Source organism: Scyliorhinus torazame, chromosome 13 (assembly GCF_047496885.1).
Source record: "Scyliorhinus torazame isolate Kashiwa2021f chromosome 13, sScyTor2.1, whole genome shotgun sequence".
Lineage (NCBI taxonomy): Eukaryota > Metazoa > Chordata > Chondrichthyes > Carcharhiniformes > Scyliorhinidae > Scyliorhinus > Scyliorhinus torazame.
In genome coordinates, this window is record NC_092719.1 from 99,193,167 (window position 1) to 99,218,486 (window position 25,320).

Consider the following 25,320-nt stretch of genomic DNA (forward strand, 5'->3'; position numbering starts at 1 on the left):
GCCGTCTCAAAGTAGTGGTGCCTCCCTCGACATGTGACCCACAGTCTTGCCGGTTGCAGCATTCCAAATTTTATCTTCGTTTTATGAAGCACCGCCTTGGCCCGATTAAAGCTCGCCCTCCTTCTCGCCACCTCTGCACTCCAGTCTTGATAAACACGGATCACCGCGTTCTCCCATTTACTGCTCCGAGTTTTCTTCGCCCATCTAAGGACCATTTCTCTATCCTTAAAACGGAGGAATCTCACCACTATGGCTCTGGGAATTTCTCCTGCTCTCGGTCCTCGCGCCATCACTCGGTATGCTCCCTCCACCTCCAACGGACCCGCCGGGGCCTCCGCTCCCATTAACGAGTGCAGCATCGTGCTCACATATGCCCCGACGTCCGCTCCCTCCACACCTTCAGGAAGACCAAGAATCCTCAGGTTGTTCCTCCTTGCGTTGTTTTCCAGTGCCTCCAACCTTTCCACACATCGTTTCTGATGTGCCTCCTGCGTCTCCGTCTTCACCACCAGGCCCTGTATATCGTCCTCATTCTCGGCTGCCTTTGCCTTCACGACCCGAAGCTCCCGCTCCTGGGTCTTTTGTTCCTCCTTTAGCCCTTCGATCGCCTGTAGTATCGGGGCCAACAGCTCTTTCTTCATTTCCTTTTTGATCTCTTCCACACAGCATTTCAAGAACTCTTGTTGTTCAGGGCCCCATGTTAAACTGCCACCTTCCGCGCCATCTTGGTTTTTGCTTGCCTTCCTTGCCGCTGTTCTAAAGGATCCACTGCAATCCGGCCACTTTCTCCTCCTTTTTCCATCCGTATCCAGGGGGGATTCCCTTCTGGTTTACCGCACAGTGTTTTTAGCCGTCACAATTGCCGCTGGGGCTCCTATCAAGAGCCCAAAAGTCCGTTTCACCGGGAGCTGCCGAAACGTGCGACTCAGCTGGTTATCGCCGCACCCGGAAGTCCCCATTTTTCACCTTTTCAAGAAATATTGACAGTAAACATACTTTTTCTTTAACAAAACAAAACACGCGAATATTTATAATAACATAGTCCATTTTAGTTCTTCTTCCTCCATCGAACCTGCCTCTCTTCATCACATACGTGACAAAGCATCGGCTATCACGTTTTTTCGTCCTGCCATATGTATTATTTCTAAATGAAATGGCTGTAACAATAAACTCAATCGAAACAGCCTGGCACTGTTATTCCAGAATCGCTCCAAAAATGTCAATGGATTATGATCAGTAAAAAAATAGTTTCGACAAATTGCTGGTCACATAAATGTAAAAATGTTGCAAAGCCAACACCAAGCTCAAAGTCTCCTTCTCAATCGTTGAATACCTCTTCTGGTGCTTATTCAATTTCTTTGAAAAATAACCAATCAGCCGCTCGATTCCTGCATTGTCTTCTTGTCAGAGCACAGCACCTATGCCCACATCACTCGCATCTACAGCCACTTTGAATGGTTTTGTGTAATTTGGGGTGGCCAACACAGAAGCAGTGGTTAACACAGCCTTCAGGCCGTCAAATGCCTGTTGACACTCCGCTGTCCACTGGAATTTGCTACGCTTCATTCGCAAGTCTGTCAGTGGAGCGACCACGCTGCTAACATTCGATGCAAATTTCCGGTAAAATCCACTCATGCCAAGAAATCACATTATTTCCTTTTGTGTCGAGGGTATTGGAAACTCCCCAATAACTTTTGTTTTCACATCCCATGGAACCATTCGACCCTGTCCGATTGTATGGTCAAGGAACGTGACTTGGGCTTTTCCAAATTCACTTTTGGCTAGGTTTACCACCAAAGCCGCCTCCTGAAGTCAATCGAATAACTCTATCAGATGCTTCAAATGTTCTTTCCATGTCTGACTAAAAATTACCAGATCGTCGCTGAATACCGCACAATTGGGTAATCCTGAAACAACTTTGCGAGTTAACCGTTGAAATGTGGCTGGGGCGTTTTTCATGCCAAATGGCATAACTTTGAATTGGTATATACCATCTGGAGTCACAAAATTTGAAATCTCCTTCGCTCATTCGGATCTTTAAGTAAATCCAGTTTGGAAATAAAAGCCGATTGTCCCACCTTCTCAATGCAATCCTCCAAACGTGGGATAGGATAAGAGTCCATTCTTGTAACGGCATTAATCTTTCTATAGTCCACACACAACCGTTGGGTACCGTCCGGTTTTGGTATCATCACTATGGGTGAAGCCATTGGCTTCAACCTACTTCAATTATGCCATTTTTAAACATACTTTCAATTTCTTTGTTAATCTGTGCCAATTTTAAAGGGTTGAGTCTATATGGATGTTGTTTAATTGGAACAGCATTTCCCACATCTACATCATGTATAGCCATTTTAGTACTTCCCAATTTATACATAGAACACAGAACGTACAGAGCAGAAGGAGGCCATTCGGCCCACTGAGTCTGCACCGACCCACTTGAGCCCTCACTTAACCCCTGCTAATATTTTTTTTTGGGACACTAAGGGCAATTTAGCATGGCCAATCCCCCTAACTGGCCCATCTTTGGACTGTGGGAGGAAACTGGAGCATCCGGAGGAAACCCATGCAGATACGGGGAGAACGTACAGACTCCGCACAGACAATGACCCAGCGGGGAATCGAACCTCGGACCCTGGCACTGTGAAGCCACAGTGCTACCGTGCTGCCCGAAACTTATCTCCACAAACTTGCCCATGTGATATCAATAACTCGTTCAGGTCAGTTCGTTTTTCCTCAGGAAGGTAACTCAACAATTTATCCCAATTTTTAAGAACATCTCGTTTCCAATTTAATTTGAGGGATGTCAAATTCAGAGTCATCAGGGTTTGGTTCTTCACTTTGAGCTAGAATCATTAAAACCACCTTCTTTTGCTCTCCTTCCCTTTCAAAGTACCTTTTAAGCATATTCACATGACACACTCGGTGAGTTTTCCTTCTAACCGGCGTTACCACATAATTCACCTCACTTAATTTCCTTTCAACCTGATAAGGTCCACAAAACCTAGCTTTTAAAGGTTCACCTATCACTGGTAACAATACTAAAACTTTATCTCCACTGGCAAAACTACAAACCTTTGCTTTCTTGTCCGCTACCCGTTTCATCACACGTTGTGCAACTTTTAAATGTTGTCTCGCCAATTCACCTGCTCTATTTAATCGTTCCCTAAAATTTGACACATAATCCAATAATGTAAGTTCCGACTGCTCACTCATCAATTTTTCCTTAATCAATTTATGTGGTCCTCTTACCTCATGACCAAAAATTAGTTCAAAAGGACTGAATTCGGTTGACTCAATAGGTGCATCCCTAATTGCAATAAGTACGAATGGAATTCCTTTATCCTAATCCTCTGGATAATCTTGACAATCTAAGCCCTCAACATTGTCTTTAATGTCTGATGGCACCTTTCTTCCGCACCCTGCGATTCTGGATGGTATGCAATTGATTTAAATTGTTTTATTCCTAAGCTATCCATAACTTCTTTGAATAACCCTGAGGTAAAATTTGATCCTTGATCCGATTGTATTTCTGTGGGTAGTCGATATCTAGTAAAGAATTTAAGTAACTCCTCGACAATCTTTTTAGTTGTAATATTGCGGACTGGAATGGCCTCTGGAAACATAGTAGACACATCCATTATTGTCAAAAGATATGGATTCCCACTTTTCGTTTTAGGAAGTGGTCCTAAGCAATCAATTAAGACCCTTGTAAAAGGTTCCTCAAATGCTGGAATGGGTATCAAGGGCACTGGTTTTATCACTGCTTGAGGTTTCCCTATCACTTGACATGTTGGACATGATCGACAAGATTTAACTACATCTTTATAAGTCCAGGCCAATAAAAATGTTTTTGTATTTTAGCTTGAGTTTTCCTTACTCCCAAATGACCTCCCACTGGTACCTCATGTGCTACTCGCAACACCGCCTTTCTATACCCTACCGGCAATACCACTTAATGAACTTCTGCCCACTTTTCATCCGTCTGCATGTGTAAAGGTCTCCATTTTCTCATTAAGACATCACTTTTACGGTAATAACATTCTGGTATACACTCAGATTCCTCTTCCGTGTATACTTTCTGATACATCCGTTTTATTTCTATATCTTTTGTTGTAGCTCCGCCAATTTTCCTGAACTAAAAATATCCGCCTCATTCTCCACCTGTTCTTGTTCTTTTTCAACCATCTGATCAAAAATCGTCTGATAATTGAACTTCAACTTTATCTTCACTCTTTGATTTCTCCTCGTCTTAACCTGTGAATTTGCGACCTCGTTACTACACAATCCGGAAAAATCCCAGGATATTCGCCCTTCAACACTTCAGTCTGATTTTCCACTGGCTTATCAACCACAGTAGGTATCACTCCCACCTGCGATCCAGCTATATCATTACCCAAGATAAACTGTATTTCTGGACAAGATAGTTTCTTTATTACTCCTACTACCACTTCACCACTCTTCACTGGACTTTCCAACCTTACCTTATGTAATGGAACACTACTCCTCTCACCCTGAATTCTATTACTACATGTTGTGACTTATTTACCTGCTCCTCCCGATACACATGAGTAAACTTTACCCACACAAGTAAATTCTTTAAAGAGATCTGGAACCTTCTTATCAATCACCTCTTGATCAGGCTGTACAATCTTTTGCATCTCCTTCGCTTCACTTGGGCTTTCCTTTGCCACTTTAACAAATCCCACTGGCTTATCCTGTTTTACCACATCAGCCTTCCCAGTGCTTTTCTTCAACTACCAACACTGTGACTTTACATGGTCTAGTTTATTACAGTGAAAACATTTGAAACTTTTCATTTCTCTTCCACCCTCCTGGATTTCTTTTTTAATCTGAGGTACACTCTCCTTATTATCTCCCATCAGATCTCCTTTACCTTTACCACTTGAGTATCTCTCTGTCCCCAGTTTCTATCCCTCACAGGCTGAAACTGATGTCAGAAACCAAACTTTGATTTATGGACTAATTCATAATCATCTGCCATTTCCGCTGCTAATCTCGCACTTTTAATCCCCTGTTCTTCCACATGAGTTCTCACTACATCAGGAATTGAAATTTTAAACTGCTCCAAAAGTATAATTTCTCTGAGAGCTTCATACGTTTGGTCTATTTTCAAAGCCCTTATCCACCTATCAAAATTACTCTGTTTGATCCTTTCAAACTCCATGTGTGTTTGACCAGGTTCTTTCCTTAAATTTATAAACCTTTGTCGGTAGGTTTCAGGCACTAGTTCATATGCAGCTAAGATGGGTTTTTTCACCTCCTCATACGTCCCAGATACCTCCTCTGATAGTGGTGCAAACACTTCACTAGCTCTGCCTACCAACTTTGTTTGAATCAGTAATACCCACATGTCCTGTGGCCATTTCATTTGTTTAGGTCCCTTCTCAAATGAAATGAAAAAGACTTCTACCTCCTTCTCATCAAACCTTGGCAATGCTTGGACATATTTAAATAGATCCCCACCAAGCCTTTGACTATGACGCTCACACTCATTATCCTCATCATTCTCCTCAGACCGTATGTATTTCTTTACATCCACCAATTTTAACTGACTGTCATGTTTCATAGCCATTTTCTGAATTTCAAACTCTCTCTCTTTCCCTTTCTCTCTCTCTTTTTCCCTTTCCTCTCTCTCTTTTTCCTCTCTATCGCCCTCTTTTTCTTTTTCCTCTCTATCTCTTTCTTTCTCTTTTTCTTTTTTCCTGATATGTACCTCCCTTTCTTTTTTTTGTTCTGCGAGGGCTATTCTTTCTTTTCTCTCCTGTTCTTTTTCCCTGATCTGTATCTCCCTTTTTCCCTCATTTTGTATTCAAGCTGCTTTAATTATTTTTCAAGTTGCTTGATCTGTAACTGAAGTTTTCCATTTCCAATGAGTCTGACTGTATCTTAGGCAATTTGAAATGCTCAGCTACCGCAGTAAGTACCTCTTCTTTTCGCATTCTGTCAGGTAATGTTAACTGCAATGTTTTTACCAAATCTAAAAGCCTGTTTTTAGTCTCTGTTCATAAGGTATTGCGTGTGACCTTCTCCACCCCCAAAAATGTCTGAGTCTCTGAAAGAGCCATTATCCACAACACACTCCCTACTTAAACTGGAACACCACACCAGAAAAGCAAACACAAATATGCTCACCCCTCACTGTCCTTAAGCTCACTAAGCCAACCCAGTCACGAAAGATATACTTTTATCCCATGAGCCCCCAATTCGTTATGGGCCAGGGTTTAGCAAACTCCAAAGTGTTTACCTGACCTACAACTTTTAATAGATTTTAGTTATGAGGAGCACAAGGGCCTACTTTCCAGGTGTTATGCAACAGAGACCTTAAGTATTTTAAAACAAAACAATTTTTATTCTATGAATTCAGTTAACATTTTATAAACACACAGTAAACATTTTATCAACTACAACACAACTACCCCCCACAGATACAGTACTCTATATGTTACGCTTAATAACTTTCCTAACAACATCCATAAGCCAAACACCCTTTTTAACAAAGCAGTCAGTATAAATTCTTTACACAAGACAGTTATCACATTTAAATTATCAAGTGATCTGGACACCTTTTAACATAGGCATAGAACCCAGGCACTGCCTCCTTCCAGACCCTTCCATCAGGCAGAAGATACAGAAGTCTGAAGACACGCACATCCAGACATAGGAACAGCTTCTTCCCCAAAAGCTACAAGACCCGTCAATGACTCCCCCTCGGACTTATCAGTTCCCTGTAAGAACACTATATACTTTTCACTGTACTTCGGTACATGTGACAACAAATAAATAGATAGAGAGACAAAATTAACCTTCCTTGTCTGACTTCAGCTTTCAACTGCCTGAAACGAAAGTAAAACACAAAGCCAGAAACAGCTTCCAGCACAAAACGAAAGTAAAAGCCAGAGACACAACCAGCTCACAATGACATCACTGCAGCTATTTGATAAACACCCATTTCTTAAAGGTACACTCCCGTGAAACTACACCCCAGGGTTCTGAAAGAGATAGCTCACGAGATTGTGGAGGCATTGGTGTTGATCTTTCAGGAATCACTGGAGACGGGAAGGGTCCCAGAGGACTGGAAAGTGGCTAATGTAACACCACTGTTTAAGAAGGGAGGGAGACAGAAGACGGGAAATTATATGCCGGTTAACCTTCAGTCATTGGTAAAATTTTAGAGTCCATTATTAAAGATGAGATCGCAGAGTACTTGGAAGTGCATGATAAAATAGGACTGAGACAGCACGTCTGACAAATCTGTTACGAGTTATTTGAGGAAGTAACAAGAAAATTAGACAAAGGAGAACTAGTGGACATAATTTATTTAGATTTCCAGAAGGCCTTTGACAAGGTCCAGCATAGGAGAGTGTTAAATAAGTTAAGAGCCCATGGTGTTAAGGGTAAGATCCTGGCATGGATAGAGGATTTGCTGACTGGCAGAAGGCAGAGAGTGGGAATAAAGGGGTCTTTTTCAGGATAGCAGCCGGTGACTAGTGGTGTACCTCAGGGGCGGTGCTGGGACCACAACTTTTCACAATATACATTAATGGTCTGGAAGAAGGAACTGAAAGCACTCTTGCTAAGTTTGCAGACGATGCAAAGATCTGCAGAGGGACAGGTGGTATTGGGGAAGCAGGGGGGTTGCAGAAGGATTTGGACAGGCTAGGAGAGTGGGCAAAGAAGTGGCAAATGAAATACAATGTGGAAAAGTGTGAGGTTATGCACTTTGGAAGGAGGAATTTAGGCATAGGCTATTTTCTGAATGGGGAAATGCTTAGGAAATCAGAAGCACAAAGGGACTTGGGAGTCCTTGTTCACGATTCTCTTCAGGTTAACATGCAGGTTCAGTCGGCAATTAAGAAGACAAATGCAATGTTAGCATTCATGTCAAGAGGGCTAGAATACAAGACCAGGAGTGTACTTCTGAGGCTATACAAGTCTCTGGTCAGACCCCATTTGGAGTATTGTGAGTAGTTTTGGGCCCGTATCTAAGGTGCTTGCCTTGTGTCCAGAGAAGGTTCACAAGAATGATCCCTGGAATGAAGAGCTTGTCGTATGAGGAACGGTTGAGGACTCTGGGCCTGTACTTGTTGGAGTTTAGAAGGATGAGGGGGGGATCTTATTGATACTCACAGGATACTGCGAGGTCTGGATAGAGTGGATGTGAAGAGGATGTTTCCACTTGGAGGAAAAACTAGAACCAGATTACACAATCTCAGACTAAAGGGACGATCCATTAAAACAGAGATGAGGAGGAATTTCTTCAGTGAATCTGTGGAACTCTTTGCCGCAGAAGACTGTGGAGGCCAAATCACTGAGTGTCTTTAAGACAGAGATAGGTAGGTTCCTGATTAATAAGGGGATCAGGGGTTGTGGGGAGAAGGCAGGAGAATGGGGATGAAAAAAATATCACCCATTATTGATTGGCGGAGCAGACCCTATATCTTATGGTCCTATACTGAAAACCAATGATTGTGTAGGGTACGATTCTGAAGCCCAATGATCATGTCGGTTCCTCAAGCCCAGTGATTGTGTAGGGTACGGCATTCCTCAAGCCCAGTGATTGTGTAGGGAACGGCGTTCCTCAAACCCAGTGATTGTGTAGGGTACAGCGTTCCCCAAGCCCAGTGATTGTGTAGGGTACAGCGTTCCTCAAGCCCAGTGATTGTGTAGGGTACAGCGTTCCTCAAGCCCAGTGATTGTGTAGTGGATGACATTTCTCAAGCCCAGTGATTGTGCAGGGTTCGGCATTTCTCAAGCCCAGTGATTGTGTACTGGATGACATTTCTCAAGCCCAGTGATTGTGCAGGGTTCGGCATTTCTCAAGCCCAGTGATTGTGTACTGGATGACATTTCTCAAGCCCAGTGATTGTGCAGGGTTCGGCATTTCCCAAGCCCAGTGATTGTGTCGGATATGGCATTCCTAAGCCCAGTGATTGTGTAGGGTACAGTGTTGCTAACTTTTGGTTGGTTCAATTGGCTCTGTTTTACAACCTTTGCTCTAGAGTCGCCAGGTATCTTTATGATACCGCCATGAGGTTCAAGTTCAAGTAATGATCAGTAACTCAACACACCAATTAGTAAGATTCAAATCAAAGCACATATATTATACACAGTCAATCGCTACTCATGCATAAATTCTACTTAATAAACTATCTCTATAGCTAACAGGCCTATACTTAGCTTCGGACTGGCCCACCAGGTCAGGGGAACAAATGGCCTTTCGTTCAGGTCCTGAGTCTACGGGATTCAAAAGCTGGTATGGACTGGTAACTAGGAGCGCCTATCTCGTAGCGAGCGTTGACTTGTGACTTACTTGCTTGGAGGCAGCTTGGAGGACGATTGAACTTGGGGGCTTTGCTTTATAGTCCCCCGGGGCTTCCCGCCCTTCGGGGCGGACCCCGTACCTGGCTCCAAGTGATTGGACTATTTTCCGATCACTTGGATCGATTTCTCCAATGCTGGAGCGGTTCCCTGATCGCTAGGCGGTCCCTAAATGCTCGTTGTCCTTCCTTTGTCTTGGCCTGCTGGCGCCGAGGAGTCTGGCTTGGCTTTGTTTACCTTTACTGTTGCCACTGTGCCTGGGGATCGCACATTACTATGTAGATGGCTGCTACATTACTATGCAGGTGGCTGCTGGTTTTGGTGCTGTCTGGTTGTTTTGCAGGTTCCAATATACATGATTTCTGTATTTGCTCGTCTTTGCCTGTGTTGGCTGAATTTCCCTTCAGCCTTTGCGGTTCTCCATTTTAAGTCGGGAAGTGGCCAACTCAGGTGGCTACACTCCCTCCTTGTGATCCTAACGCGAAGCGTGAAGGATCACATAACTGCGCTGTCTTCATTCCCTGACCCGGCGAGCACTCTTCTATGGCCTCTACACTGATCATAACTATGCAAGAAAAATTTTAACAACAATTTCTAAGTGGCGCTATGTCAAAACAGGGACATGCATTACAAAATTTAAAAAACGGTACCTCTAACTGTCCTCAATAAACTACACTCACTAAAACATTCAGTCATATTAACTTCCTAAACAATACAAAAATAATAGCAGCATTTACACTTTTCCTGGCTTGGCAGTCAAGCGCAGAGGTGTACAATATTTACATTTCTTTATTTACAGAAGAACGCAAACGAATGTCCTTTATTATAGATCGAGGGGTTCGGGGTCCTGGAGATAACTGAACATAGGGGATCTCATTCTGTATACTGGGATGCGAGCGCGGTAGGCTCTCCTTCTCCATTTCCTCATGCGGATAGTCTGCACGATGCTGCAGAGTATCGCTAACACTAATAGGGATTCGACTACGTAGAAAAGGGAGTACCATGTTATGAGCTTATCACACCATGATGGTGTATTGGAGGCTATCTCGGGGTTGTGTGTGCTATGGGGAAGTGAATCATTGACGGCTGGGAGGGTTGGGGTCAGGGGGTTCGCGTTCGCACGCTACCGGGTACAAATTGCACTAACGAAAAACACGTATGCCGTCTTCATTGTTGTCTTCTTCTTTCTCTTCCTTTCCGTTTCGTCTCTTTTCCTGGAGCTTCTGGGGTTCTGTGGGATCAAGCATAGTGTCTGTTACTATCTTGGTTAATATCTCGTGTGTTAGTATGTCTGTCCTTCCGTGCCAATTCTCCCTTTACAATTTGTCACCATGTGTGACTCCCTCATTTTTTTTTTAAACCGAATATTCCGGACAAGACACACTTAAAAATACTGAACCAGTGCGAGCCGTCTCGCAGGCTGTGCAATTAACCATCCAAATGTTTGAGGATGTAAATAGCATAGGGATGGCAACCTAAGGGTCGCCTGAAAACAAAACAAAACTTTTTGAACCAAAAGTGCCGAAATGAGGTGCGTATGGGCCGCGACGGGTAAGATTTGGATGGAATCCCCGGGTAGGACGGCGACCAATGCCGTGTGTGCTCTACCCGAGCGTAGCTGACCAGAGGGGGGGTCCTCAGGCAGGGCGGAGATCAATGCCGTTTCTCCACTGCCTGAGCAACCGGCAAGAAATGTGGTCATCGTGGGGGTTGCCGTATTGGTTCTACCTTCGAACCAGAAGAGCAGTTATGAACGGGGGTCTGGCAAGCTCTCAGCGGTTTCTGCCCATGAGCGTGCTGGCAAGTTCTCAAAGGTTTCGGCAGACAGATAAGGCGTGGGGCCATGGAAAAAATTTCCGATCTTACAAACAGCATTGAACACCAACGGTAACAAACAACATTAAACAACATGCTGCAGGATTCATCAGAAAGGACACCGTTTTCTCCCAAGTGGTTCCTTTTTAAAACATCATCTGGACACCTGAGTTATCAGTTGTGAACAGGGTCACAAAGGGGTTCTTGCTTTGGGAGTCAGACTCAAAGTCGTCATCTTCTCCCAGATGCCATACTCTGGAATGTATCAGGGCTGATAGGGCTGCATGGTGCGATTTGGGATCCATCTCGTCGTTCCGGACGAGCCTGTATGAGTTGTCGCGGTGCCAAAAGGTGGTGTCTAGTTCTGTGGGGACGGAGTCAGGGTCGTTATCGTACGGCGGTGGTGTTTGTTGAGGAAGGGATCACTCGAATCGTGGTCAGATTCGCTGGGTGTGGGTCCTGTTGCATGGGGACAGTAGGGAGGCGTGCTGTGGCTGTTGTCTGAGTCACAGTCGCTGTCGCTGCTGCTGCTGTCTGTGGGCATTCCGGGGCGGAGTCTAGAGGTCGGGGGTGGAGTCAAGGGCGAGTCCGTGGATGTGGTGGGCGTGTTGGGGGAGGGTAGATATACGTTGGGTGTGGGCGGGGTGTGGTCTGCTGCGTTGAGCATGACGTGATGTGCGTGGTTGGACTGTGGGCCATATGCCTTAAGCTGGTTGATATGGAACCACGCAGTCTTTCCATTGGGGTACTTGATTTTGTAGACGGAGGGGCTTACTTTGTCCGCAATGGAGTACGGACCCAAATACTTCGGTGACAGGAATGTGCTGGGGTTGTAAATTGAGAGCATGACCTGCTGTCCTACCTCAAACTCAGTCGCATGCACTGCTTGTCAAAACAGGCCGTGCTCTGTTTCTTACGTGTGCCTATCCTTACTGCGGCTGCTAGCTGAGCCATTTTTACATTTTCAACTAGTTGTTTTACTGTTCTCGTGTGTGAGGGCCGTCACTTCGGGGCTGGTCAAGTCCAATCCTAATAAAGACGCCTTTCATGGGGTGTCCGGTCATGAGAGTGTGTGGGGTGTAACCTGTGGAAGTTGAGACAGTATTTCTCAAAAACATCAGCGCAAAAGGGAGGACTGAATCCCAAGTGGTGTTGTTTTGTTGGACCATTTTTCTGAGGGTGGCTTTTAGGGTCCGATTCATGCGCTCCACGATACCACTTGACTGGGGGTGGTATGCGATGTGGAATTTTTGGGTAATGCCAAATATCGTGAGGACGTTCTTCATGACACGTCCCGTAAAATGGGAACCTTGGTCTGATTCAATGCTGCGGGGGAGTCCCCATCTCGTAAAGATGTGGTGGGGTAATATCTTTGCGGTGGTCTTTGCCGTGTTCGTTCTGGATGGGAATGCCTCTATCCATTTCGTAAAAGTGTCTATGACAACTAATACGTATTTGTAACCATTCCTACAAGGGGGCAATGGTCCTATAAAATAGATCTGGAGGTTAGTCCAGGGGCCATTAACGGGGTGGGTGTGATTAAGCTGAGCTTTCTTTGCGTACCTGTCCGGATTGTTCTGGGCACAGATAAGGTAATTCTCAACATCGTGCATTACATCTTCTTTTAAACTTGGCCACCAACAGAGCTGCCTGAGGTGGGCTGTAGTGGGATCAATTCCCTGATGCCCATGACTGTCATGGAATAAACAAATAATTTGATTCCTGTCCTGTTCAGGAACCACATAAAGGGTGTCTTTTAACACCACACCATCATGTGTGGTCAGTGCATTTTAAAATCTATCATAGGGTGCTGTATAGTTTTCTTTCAAAATCTCCCTGAGATTGTTATCCTGCTTCAGGGCCTATACTAAATCCTCGATATTAGTCTGCGAGACCTGAACTGCATTCACTGGTGCGCCCTCGGGGGGTGTCCAAAAATATCCGTGCCTGGAACCTGCTTTTGCCAGTGCGTCGGCTTTTACATTTCCAGGGGGGGGGAAGAACGATGGTGACTACGAACTTTAACTATTCCAAAAGTCCTGCCCTGGGCTTTTCCTAAAATGTGACGGAGCAATGGGGCTGAGGGAAGGGGTTTTCCGTCTGCGGAAACAAATCCTCTTGCTTTCCACAGGGGTAGGAATTCTGTAAGGCTGTTGCAGACATAGAGGCTGTCCGATATATGTCTGCTGGGCTGGGGAAGGAATCTGGGTGTTCTACAATGTAGACCACGGCTGCTAGTTCTGCCGCCTGTGCACCTAAGTGTCCTGGAAGTTTTATTGCTATTTCTTCTAGGGCGCGTCCCTGCGCGTCCTCAACATAAATGCCGCATCCTGTAATGCGCTTCCCTTCTAATATTGTGGAAGATCCATCCACATATATTCTTATGGGTTCGCATGTGTCTGTGTGTTTGGGGCTCTGGGTTGGACTACCTATCTTTCTGGGGGGTGTTTTCGCAATAAAGGGGCCTGTGTTGTTGTGCGGTGAGATGATTTCACATTCATGGGGGGTGCCTGGGTACTGAAGGTTATCTGCTAAGAAAGTGTGGGTCTTGGTTCTTTTAACAGTGATGTCCGGTCCCTGCAAAAGAAGGGTCCACCTGGCTGCTCTTATTTGACTGACTGTACCGTCCTCAAGTCGTCCGTCCAGTAAAACTTGGGTGTTGGTGTGTTCCGTCAGGATTGTGATGGGGTTCAGTCCGGTTATGTATGAAAAATATTGTACTGCCCAAAAAACTGCGAGCAGGTGCCTTTCACAGGCTGAAAATCCCTGCTCCACAGCATCTAAGACTCTGGAGGCATAAGCCACGGGCCTTAACTTTTCGTGCCGTTCCTGGAGGAGCACGGCCGAAAGGGTGCGGTCTGTGCTTGCTATCTCTATCGCATGGGGGGAAATGGGTCTGGTACCTGTAGTGCGGGGGCTGCAATGAGGGCTCTTTTCAAAGCATCCACAGCATCCGTATGCTGCGGAAGCCATTCCCAAGGGGCTCCTTTCTTTAGGAGTTCCGAGAGGGGTGCTGCCTTGCTGGCGAAACCGTCAATGTGGTTTCGGCAGTAGCCAACCAGTCCTAAAAACGACCGGAGGGCTGAAACATTCTGGGGAAGGGGCAATTTGGCAATCGAGTCAATTCTTTTGTGCTCGATCTCGCGTTTACCGTGCGTGATAATCGTACCCAACTATATCACCTTGTTTTCCAAAATCTGGGCCTTTCTGGGGTTTAACTTTGCAACCAATTTTCTGTAGGAGTTCCAGACGTTCGGCCAGAAGCTCGATGTGCTCTGCCTTGGTGTCTGTCTGCAGTAATAGGTCGTCAACATACTGGACCAGACATTCGGGGCGAGAAAATTTTGACAAACCATTTGCCAACTGTCGGTGGAAAATGGAGGGGGAGTTGTGGAATCCTTGTGGAAGGCATGTCCACGTGTACTGCTGATTTTGAAAAGTGAAGGCAAATTTGTATTGGCACGCTTTTGTCAATGGAATGGACCAGAATCCGTTACTGACGTCCAAAACCGTAAAGTATCATGAGTTGAGTCCCTGTTTGAACATGGTCTCGGGACTTGTGGCTACCGTGGGGGCTGCTGCGGGGGTGACTTTGTTGAGTTCCCGGTAATCGATGGTCAGTCGCCATGATCCATCGGGCTTTCTCACTGGCCAAATCGGGGCATTATTAGTAGAGGCTACTGATCTGAGTACGCCCTGCTCTAATAAGCTGGCGATAACTTTTGCGATTTCTCCCTCTGCCTCTTGGGGAAATCCGTATTGCTTTTGGGGTCTAGGATCAGTTCCTGTGATTTGAACGGAACCAGTCATCTGGCCACAGTCGTGTTTGTGGGTCGTGAATGCTGTCCTGTGCTTCTACAGAACTGCCTTAACCTGCTTGTCTGTGCTAATTGTGGTCGGGTCAAACCAGAATTCGCCGACTGCGCTAATCTTGTTGGCGTATTTGCCTATTGTGAGCGTTGCGGGGGCTCTTGCGGATTTTGCCATTTTCCAAACACATTGGTTGACTGGATCAAAGGATAGGTTGTGGGAATTCATAAAATCTATGCCTAAAATGTGTTCTGCTGTGTGGGGTAGATCGACTAAAACTACGGGGTGCTTGGTGGTGATGTTGCCGATTTGAATGGGTACAGGGGCTGTGATGTGTCCCTGCTGTGAGTGGCCTGTAAAGCCGCTGAGGGTGATGGTGGCTGTAGTGGGCCACGTGTATTTCTGGAATATGGTGGAGGAATTGATTGTGGTGCAGGACCCTCCTGTGTCCCAGAGAAACTCGATGGGCTGTCCCCGTATCTTTGCTGCAACGACTGGTCGGCCGGACCTATCCCAAAGGGTGTCGCTGACCCAACTGGGGGAGCCCGAACACCGTCAATCCGTTTCGTTCAGGTCCGTCTGGTCTGAACGGGTGCTCACACTATGTATGGGCTCTGTCCTATTCTTATTCAGAGTCCCTATCTGCTGGGCTCTCTGTGGCTTTCGTGGGGCATTGCATTCTCGTGCAAAATGTCCCAACTGTCCACAGTTGTAACACTCCTGTGGCTTTTGTGGGGGGATGTTCCTGCCTTCATTTACCCATGCGGGGTTCTGGTCTGCCTTAACTGTATGTATGTCTGCTTCTGCCTGCTGTTCTTCGGGATCTTTATTCGTGGGTTTGTTTTGAACAGATTGCTCCCAGGCGCGGGACAATCATTTTACAACCCATTTCTCATTATGAGCCTCCTCTGAGGGATCATAATTGGCACAAGCTTTTTGACCTGTTTCTGTGGCATGGGAGATAAGGGTGCGGGTCCATTTGGCCATGTTGTCTGGGGACAAATGGGCGCGGTCTAAGTCTCCGAAATCTGCTGCGAAATGGATCCACAAGCGTCCAGCAAATGTTGTGGGGTGCTCGGTTTTCTTTTGCCTGCACTTATTGAGGCCTTCTACGGGGTCACCCCTGTTATACTCGATCGCGTCTAGGATCACGGTATGCATTTCTGTAAGGGTGCCTCCTCCTACATTCTGTGGGTCGGGAAGGGCTGCTACGACCGAAGGGTCTAAACTCAAAACTGTGAGCTTTACTTGCTCTCGCTCATCCAGGCCGTACATGGTAGCCTGCTGTTTTACTCTGGCAAAGAAGTGGTGGGGGTCTGAGGTGGGGAGGAACTGTTGGATTTTATCGCACGCGTCCCGTAACTGGGTCACTGTTAAGGGGGTGGTGTACAGAAATTCCGTGTCGTCCGATGTGGCTGTGCGGTGGGTGGTGACTGGGTTCATTGGAGCCTGAACTATCTGCTCTGTGGGGGGTTGGGGCGCTTTTCTCTTCTGGGGCTTTCTCTGCGCACATGTTCCCTGACCATATCTCTGCGCTGTCTCACTCAATTCTTCCCAATCAGGGCCGTCTTCCTCATCTAACTGTGATCCAAAGGTTTCCTGGAATCCTTTGTGAACTGAAAGCAGAGATTGCAGTTCTGCAATCTGCTTCCGGCACTTTGCATGGTCTAATGAGCTTGGTCTTTGCTCCGTGGTGGTAGTATGGAGTGCTCTTAACGCTGCCTTCAGGTCACTACACTGCCTCTGCAATGCCTCTACCTGCTTCTCTGTTTCCTCTTGTACCAGGACTGCACGTTGCGTGTCGTGATAGGCCTTTTCGTACTGGGATTGGAAGCTGCTTAAGTGCGCCAGACAAGACTGATGTGCCCACTTGGCATCATCCACCTCTCCGTCCTTTGATGCTAACCTCCTTCTTAATTCTAGGTTTTCTTTCTCTATCTCGCTCACATCGACCTTGCTCATTCGATGTGCCTCCTCTATCTCTCTACCAAGCGTCCGAACGACCTCCTCTGTGCCTCGCAATTGTGCCAAACAGGACACGATTGCCATCGGCTTGCAAGCTTTTCCCAAGCTTTTCTTATGGATTTCGCTCAGGTTCTCCCACCAAGTATGTCCTATACTCCCGGGACCTATTTCCTCATTTTCACAGAATTCACTCCAAAGGGGCCAACCTTTCCCTTTGAGGTACTTTCTGATTTCCTCTTCCCAAACGGGACACTGTCCTACTCTACTGCTGGTCGCTGCGACCACAAATTCTTCGGGGTTCATGAGGCGTTGCATTGCCTGCATTGCCATCTTTCCTCTCTGAATACTTCTCTTGAAATTTGGAACAAGGGGTATTAAGGTGGTGCTGCAATTACGGGTAAGGCTTTCGCTATTTTCCGGAATACAAACTCCCGACAGTTTCGTCGCAACAAAAATCTATCAGTTCACCTTATCGCCCTGTTAGTTACGCATGCATTAACACACTTCCGAATTATGAGGATTGATCAGAACTGCTTGAACACTTGTGGTTTTTCTGTTCCCAATTGGATTTCTAATTCAAATTTTGGGTTCTCCCGGAGTGTTTAAGCCACTTCTAGATTGGGTCCCATCAGGATGTCGCCAGTAATATGTTGCTAACTTTTGGTTGGTTCAATTAGCTCTGTTTTATAACCTTTGCTCTCGAGTCGCCAGGTATCTTTATGATACCGCCACGAGGTTCAAGTTCAAGTAATGATCAATAACTCAACACACCAATTAGTAAGATTCAAATCAAAACACATTTATTATACACAATCAATCGCTACTCATGCATAAATTCTACTTAATAAACTATCTCTATAGCTAACAGGCCTATACTTAGCTTCGGACTGGCCCACCAGGTCAGGGGAACAAATGGCCTTTCGTTCAGGTCCTGAGTCTACGGGATTCAAAAGCTGGTATGGACAGGTAGCTAGGAGCGCCTATCTCGTAGCGAGCGTTGACTTGAGACTTACTTGCTTGGAGGCAGCTTGGGCAGTTCACTCTCAAGGGTTGATTCGCTGCTGAGTGACCCTGCCAAGAAGGACGATTTGAACTTGGGGCTTTGCTTTATAGTCCCCCGGGGCTTCCCACCCTTCGGGGCGGACCCCGTACCTGGTTCCAAGTGATTGGACTATTTTCCGATCACTTGGATCGATTTCTCCAATGCTGGAGTGGTTCCCTGATCGCTAGGCGGTCCCTAAATGTTTGTTGGCCTTCCTTTGTCTTGGCTTCTGCTGGCGCCGAGGAGTCTGGCTTGGCTTTGTTTACCTTTACTCTTGCCATTGTGCCTGGGGATCGCACATTACTATGTAGATGGCTGCTACATTACTATGCAGATGGCTGCTAGTTTCGGTGCTGTCTGGTTGTTTTGCAGGTTCCAATATATATGATTTCTGTATTTGCTAGTCTTTGCCTGTGTTGGCTGAATTTCCCTTCAGCCTTTGCGGTTCTCCATTTTAAGTCGGGAAGTGGCCAACTCAGGTGGCTACAACAGCATTCCTCAAACCCAGTGATTCTGTAGGGTACAGTGTTCCTCAAGCCCAGTGATTGTGTAGTGTATGGCATTCCTAAGCCCAGTGATTGTGTAGTGTATGGCATTTCTCAAGCCCAGTGATTGTGTAGGGTACTGCATTTCTCAAGCCCAGTGGTTGTGTAGGGTACAGCATTACTAAGCCCAGTTATTGAATGGCAGTGTAGCCTTGATGGGCCGAGAGGCCTATTTCTGCTGCTATGTCTTATAGTCTCATACCGTAAACCAGTGATTGTGTAGGGTACGCCGTTCCTCAAGCCCAGTAAATGTGTAGTGTACGGTGTTCCCCTAGCCCAGTGATTGTGTAGGGTACAGCGTTCTTCAAGCCCAGTGATCGTGTAAGATACGCCATTCCTCAAGCCCAGTGATTGTGTAGGGTACGGCGTTCCTTAGCCCAGTGATTGTGTAGGGTTCGGCGTTCCTTAGCCCAGTGATTGTGTAGTGTACGGCTTTCCTCATGCCCAGTGATTGTGTAGGGTACGGCATTCCTCATGCTCAGTGATTGTGTAGTGTACGGCATTCCTCAAGCCCAGTGATTGAGTAATGTACGACATTCCTCCACCCAGTGATTGTGTAGTGTACGGCATTCCTCATGCCCAGTGATTGTGTAGGGTACGCTGTTCCTCAAGCCCAGTGATTGTGTAGTGCACGGCATTCCTCAGCCCAGTGATTGTGTAGTGTACGGCATTCCTCCACCCAGTGATTGTGTAGTGTACGGCATTCCTCATGCCCAGTGATTGTGTAGGGTACGCTGTTCCTCAAGCCCAGTGATTGTGTAGTGCACGGCATTCCTCAGCCCAGTGATTGTGTAGTGTAAGGCATTCCTCAGCCCAGTGATTGTGTAGTGTACGGCATTCCTCAGCCCAGTGATTGTGTAGTGTAAGGCATTCCTCAAGCCCAGTGATTGTGTAAGACACGCCATTCCTCAAGCCCAGTGATTGTGTAGTGTACGGCATTCCTCATGCCCAGTGACTGTGTAGTGCACGGCATTCCTCAGCCCAGTGATTGTGTAGTGTACGGCATTCCTCAGCCCAGTGATTGTGTAAGACACGCCATTCCTCAAGCCCAGTGATTGTGTAGTGTACGGCATTCCTCAGCCCAGTGATTGTGTAGTGTAAGGCATTCCTCAAGCCCAGTGATTGTGTAAGACACGCCATTCCTCAAGCCCAGTGATTGTGTAGTGTACGGCATTCCTCATGCCCAGTGACTGTGTAGTGTACGGCATTCCTCAAGCCCAGTGATTGTGTAGTGTATGGCATTCCTCAAGCCGAGTGATTGTGTAGTGTACGGCATTCCTCAAGCCCAGTGACTGTGTAGTGTACGGCAGTCCTCAAGCCCCGTGATTGTGTAGTGTACGGCATTCCTCAAGCCCAGTGATTGTGTAAGACACGCCATTCTTCAAGCCCAGTGATTGTGTAGTGTACGGCATTCCTCATGCCCAGTGACTGTGTAGTGTACGGCATTCCTCAAGCCCTGTGATTGTGTAGTGTATGGCATTCCTCAAGCCCTGTGATTGTGTAGTGTATGGCATTCCTCAAGCCCAGTGATTGTGTAGTGTACGGCATTCCTCATGCCCAGTGACTGTGTAGTGTCTGGCATTCCTCAAGCCCAGTGATTGTTTAAGACACGCCATTCCTCAAGCCCAGTGATTGTGTAGTGTACGGCATTCCTCATGCCCAGTGATTGTGTAGTGTATGGCATTCCTCAAGCCCAGTGATTGTGTAGTGTATGGCATTCCTCAAGCCCTGTGATTGTGTAGTGTACGGCATTCCTCATGCCCAGTGATTGTGTAGTGTATGGCATTCCTCAGCACAGTGATTGTGTAGTGTACGGCATTCCTAAGCCCAGTGATTGTGTAGTGTACGGCATTCCTCATGCCCAGTGATTGTGTAGTGTACGGCATTCCTCATACCCAGTGATTGTGTAGTGTACGCCATTCCTCAAGCCCAGTGATTGTGTAGTGTACGCATTCCTCAGCCTAGTGATTGTGTTGTGTACATCATTTCTCAAGCCCAGTGATTGTGTAGGGTACGGCATTCCTCATGCCCAGTGATTGTGTAGTGTACGGCATTCCTCATGCCCAGTGATTGTGTAGTGTACGCATTCCTCAAGCCCAGTGATTGTGTAGTGTACGCATTCCTCAGCCTAGTGATTGTGTAGTGTACATAATTTCTCAAGCCCAGTGATTGTGTAGGGTACGGCATTCCTCATGCCCAGTGATTGTGTAGTGTACGCATTCCTCAAGCCCAGTGATTGTGTAGTGTACGGCATTCCTCAAGCCCAGTGATTGTGTAGTGTACGGCATTCCTCAAGCCCAGTGATCTGGGCTTTCTGGATTTTTAAGCCAAAAAACTTGAATCAAATAGCAGACAATCCTTACATTCCTAATCCAACCTGCTTTAGTACGCTGTTCCTCAAGCCCAGTGATTGTGTAGTGTACGGCATTCCTCAAGCCCAGTGATTGTGTAGTGTACGCATTCCTCAGCCCAGTGATTGTGTAGGGTACGCTGTTCCTCAAGCACAGTGATCGTGTAGGTTTCGCCGTTCCTCAAGCCCAGTGATCGTGCAGGGTACGCTGTTCCTCAAGCCCAGTGATCGTGCAGGGTACGCTGTTCCTCAAGCCCAGTGATCGTGCAGGGTACGCTGTTCCTCAAGCCCAGTGATCGTGCAGGGTACGCTGTTCCTCAAGCCCAGTGATCGTGCAGGGTACGCTGTTCCTCAAGCCCAGTGATCGTGCAGGGTACGCTGTTCCTTAAGCCCAGTGATCGTGCAGGGTACGCTGTTCCTCAAGCCCAGTGATCGTGCAGGGTACGCTGTTCCTCAAGCCCAGTGATCGTGCAGGGTACGCTGTTCCTCAAGCCCAGTGATCGTGCAGGGTACGGCATTCCTCAAGCCCAGTGATTGTGTAAGACACGCCATTCCTCATGCCCAGTGATTGTGTATTGTACGGCATTCCTCATGCCCAGTGATTGTGTAGTGTACGGCATTCCTCATGCCCAGTGATTGTGTAGTGTACGGCATCCCTCATGCCCAGTGACTGTGTAGTGTACGGCATTCCTCAAGCCCAGTGATTGTGTAGTGTACGGCATTCCTCATGCCCAGTGATTGTGTAGGGTACGGCGTTCCACATGCCCAGTGATTGTGTAGTGTACGGCATTCCTCATGCCCAGTGACTGTGTAGTGTACGGCATTCCTCAAGCCCAGTGATTGTGTAAGATACGCCATTCCTCAAGCCCAGTGATTGTGTAGTGTACGGCATTCCTCAAGCCCAGTGATTGTGTAGGGTACGGCATTCCTCAAGCCCAGTGATTGTGTAAGATACGCCATTCCTCAAGCCCAGTGATTGTGTAAGATACGCCATTCCTCAAGCCCAGTGATTGTGTAGTGTACGGCATTCCTCATGCCCAGTGATTGTGTAGGGTACGCTGTTCCTCAAGCCCTGTGATTGTGTAGTGTACAGCATTCCTCATGCCCAGTGATTGTGTAGTGTAAGGCATTCCTCAGCCCAGTGATTGTGTAGGGTACGCTGTTCCTCAAGCCCAGTGATCGTGTAGGTTTCGCCGTTCCTCAAGCCCAGTGATCATGTAGGGTACGCTGTTCCTCAAGGCCAGTGATCGTGTAGGTTTCGCCGTTCCTCAAGCCCAGTGATCGTGCAGGGTACGCTGTTCCTCAAGCCCAGTGATCGTGTAGGGTACGCTGTTCCTCAAGGCCAGTGATCGTGCAGGGTACGCTGTTCCTCAAGCCCTGTGATCGTGTAGGTTACGCCGTTCCTCAAGCCCAGTGATCGTGTAGGTTACGCCATTCTTCAAGCCCAGTGATCGTGTAGGTTACGCCATTCTTCAAGCCCAGTGATCGTGTAGGTTACGCCATTCTTCAAGCCCAGTGATCGTGTAGGTTACGCCATTCTTCAAGCCCAGTGATCGTGTAGGTTACGCCATTCTTCAAGCCCAGTGATCGTGTAGGGTATGCCATTCCTCAAGGAAGGGGAATATCGAATACAGCCCTTTGAGAGGTGACTTCCTGAATTGTGTGTCTGTTTATAGCAATGCTTCACATATAACCCAGTGCAGAAGATCTTATCCAATAACTGCATCCTTCACAAGACTTTAAGAATGAGAAAGTGACTGGCTAAAATGCCTTACCTGGTAAGTCCACTGCCACAGCTCTGTATCCGCGTTGCGCTAGCAACACAAGTGTTCCTAGACCCTCCCAGGTCTTCGAGTTGAAGGCCTGTCCATGGAGTAGGAGTACCTCTAAACTGAACAAACAAAATGATGCAAGATGTTACTGAAATGTATCATGAGAGGAGCAAGGATAAGGTGCACAACTGTTATACATCAAATCACCCGGAACTTCCTCAGAACTGCAGTCACCAGTGGATATCTCAGAGCTCGTCTCACCCAACCTTCCTCCCTCAGGCTGGGGGAGACAGGAGCAACCAACGCGGGGTAACCGGAAGCAGAGAGGTAATAAACGCCTCCTTTTTCAGCACGAGCTGCCGTAAGCGATAATTTAAAGGGAGAAGGTAAGTCTGAAAGATAAACACATGGATAGGATGGGTATAGAGGGATACGGCACAAGGAAGCGCTGAGGGTTTTGGCAAAGGTTGGTATCATGGCCGGTACAGGCATGGAGGGCCGAAGGGCCTGTTCCTGAGCTGTATTGTACTTTGTTCTTGTAAGTGGTCAGAATGGCAGGACTGAGGGCAAGGGGATGTCTGTTGTCGGGGTCAGGCCAAGGTGTGTGCTTGGTTAGGATAGTGTGGGATTTGGCAGGGGGGTCGTGAGTGCACCTAGTATCCTGTGCAGGTCAGGTCTGAGTTATTTAAATAGTTACCCTGGGGTTAAAGTGCTTTTATCCCTTCTAACTCAGAGTAACTATCAGGGGGAGTGGGGGGGGGTAACAGAGTAGGCGGGAGAGTGAGTGTGGTGCGGGTGAGAGGCTGTAGGGTGTGAGAGTGAATGCTGGGCGTGAGAGCAAGTGAGTGTAGGGTGTTTGAGAGAGGGAGTGTGGGGGACAGAGCGAGCAAGGGTGGGGTGGCGGAAGACACTTGGTGGTTACCATTGATCACAAACTAAACTGGACTAGCCATATTAATACTGTGGCTACCAGGGCAGGTCAAAGGCTGGGAATCTTGCGGTGAGTAACTCACCTCCTGACCCCCCTAAAGCCTGTCCACCATCTACAAAGCACAAGTCAGGAGTGTAATGGAATGCTCTCCACTTGCCTGGATGGGTGCAGCTCCAACAACACTCGAGAAGTTCAACACCATCCAGGGCAAAGCATCCTGCTTGATTGCTGTCCCTTCCACAAACATTCAAACCCTTTACCACCGATGCACAGTGGCAGCCGTGTACACGATGCACTGCAGGAACTCACCAAGGTTCCTCAGGCAGCATCTTCCGAACCACGGCCACTACCATCCAGCAGGACAAAAGCAGCAGATACCTGGGAACCCCACCACCTGGAGGTTCCCCTCCAAGTCACTCACCATCCTGACTTGGAACTATATTGCCTTTCCTGGGACAACATTCTGGAACTCCCTCCCTAACAGCACAGTGGGTGTACCTACATCTCAAGGGCTGCACCGGTTCAAGAAGCCAGCTCACCACCACATTCTGAAGGGCAATTAGAGATGGGCAATTAATGTCGGACTAACGACCGACGCCAACATCCCTTAAATAATAAAAGCGAACATGCGAGGGTGGGGGTGGCGGGGTGATAGGGAGCGGGTGAGGGTGGGGGGGCGATAGGGAGCGGGTGAGGGTGGGGGGGCGATAGGGAGCGAGTGAGGGTGGGGGGGACGATAGGGAGTGGGTGAGGGTGGGGGGGCGATAGGGAGCGAGTGAGGGTGGGGGGGCGATAGGGAGCGAGTGAGGATGGGGGGGCAATAGGGAGCGGGGGAGGGTGGGGGGCGATAGGGAGCGAGTGAGGGTGGGGAGGGCGATAGGAAGCGAGTGAGGGTGGGGGGGACGATAGGGAGTGGGTGAGGGTGGGGGGGCGATAGGGAGCGAGTGAGGGTGGGGGGCGATAGGAAGCGAGTGAGGGTGGGGGGGGCGATAGGGAGCGAGTGAGGGTGGGGGGGCGATAGGGAGCGAGTGAGGGTGGGGGGGCGATAGGAAGCGAGTGAGGGTGGGGGGGACGATAGGGAGTGGGTGAGGGTGGGGGGGGCGATAGGGAGCGAGTGAGGGTGGGGGGGGGCGATAGGGAGCGAGTGAGGGTGGGGGGGGCGATAGGGAGCGAGTGAGGGTGGGGGGGGGGGCGATAGGGAGCGAGTGAGGGTGGGGGGGGGCGATAGGGAGCGAGTGAGGGTGGGGGGCGATAGGAAGCGAGTGAGGGTGGGGGGGACGATAGGGAGCGAGTGAGGGTGGGGGGGCGATAGGGAGGGAGTGAGGGTGGGATGTGGGAGAGAGCGAGCGAGAGTGGGGAGGGCGATAGGGAGCGGATGAGGGTAGGGGGGCGATAGGGAGCGAGTGAGGGTGGGGGGGGGCAATAGGGAGCGAGTGAGGGTGGGGGGGGCGATAGGGAGCGAGTGAATTGGGAGAGAGCGAGGGTGGCGGGGTGAGAGAGAGGGTGGCGGGGTGAGAGTGAGTGAGGGTGGGGGGGTGGGAGGGAGTGAGGGTGGGAGAGAGTGAGGGTGGGGGGGTGGGAGAGAGCGAGGGTGGGAGAGAACGAGGGTGGGGGGGGGAGAGAGGGTGGGGGGGGTGAGAGAGACTGAGCGAGGGTGTGGGGGAGAGAACGAGGGCGGCGGGGTGGGAGAGAGCGAGGGTGTGGGGGTGGGAGAGAGCGAGGGTGGGGGTTGGGAGAGAGCGAGGGTG

General features: G+C 48.1%; 1 protein-coding gene across 2 annotated transcripts in view; it reads right to left on the reverse strand.

Moving 5' to 3' along the window:
• abhd14a (abhydrolase domain containing 14A) overlaps nucleotides 1–25,320 on the reverse strand; it is a 102,513-nt gene that overhangs the window by 65,529 nt on the left and 11,664 nt on the right. The window contains exons 2-3 of one of the 2 annotated variants that reach the window (XM_072471993.1): nucleotides 22,645–22,760; nucleotides 10,490–10,573 (exon numbers count right to left, since the gene is read on the reverse strand). In XM_072471993.1, coding sequence (XP_072328094.1) covers nucleotides 10,490–10,573; nucleotides 22,645–22,760 — 200 coding nt within the window. The remainder of the gene's footprint in view (nucleotides 1–10,489; nucleotides 10,574–22,644; nucleotides 22,761–25,320) is intronic. The other variant, XM_072471994.1, reaches the window with a different exon arrangement.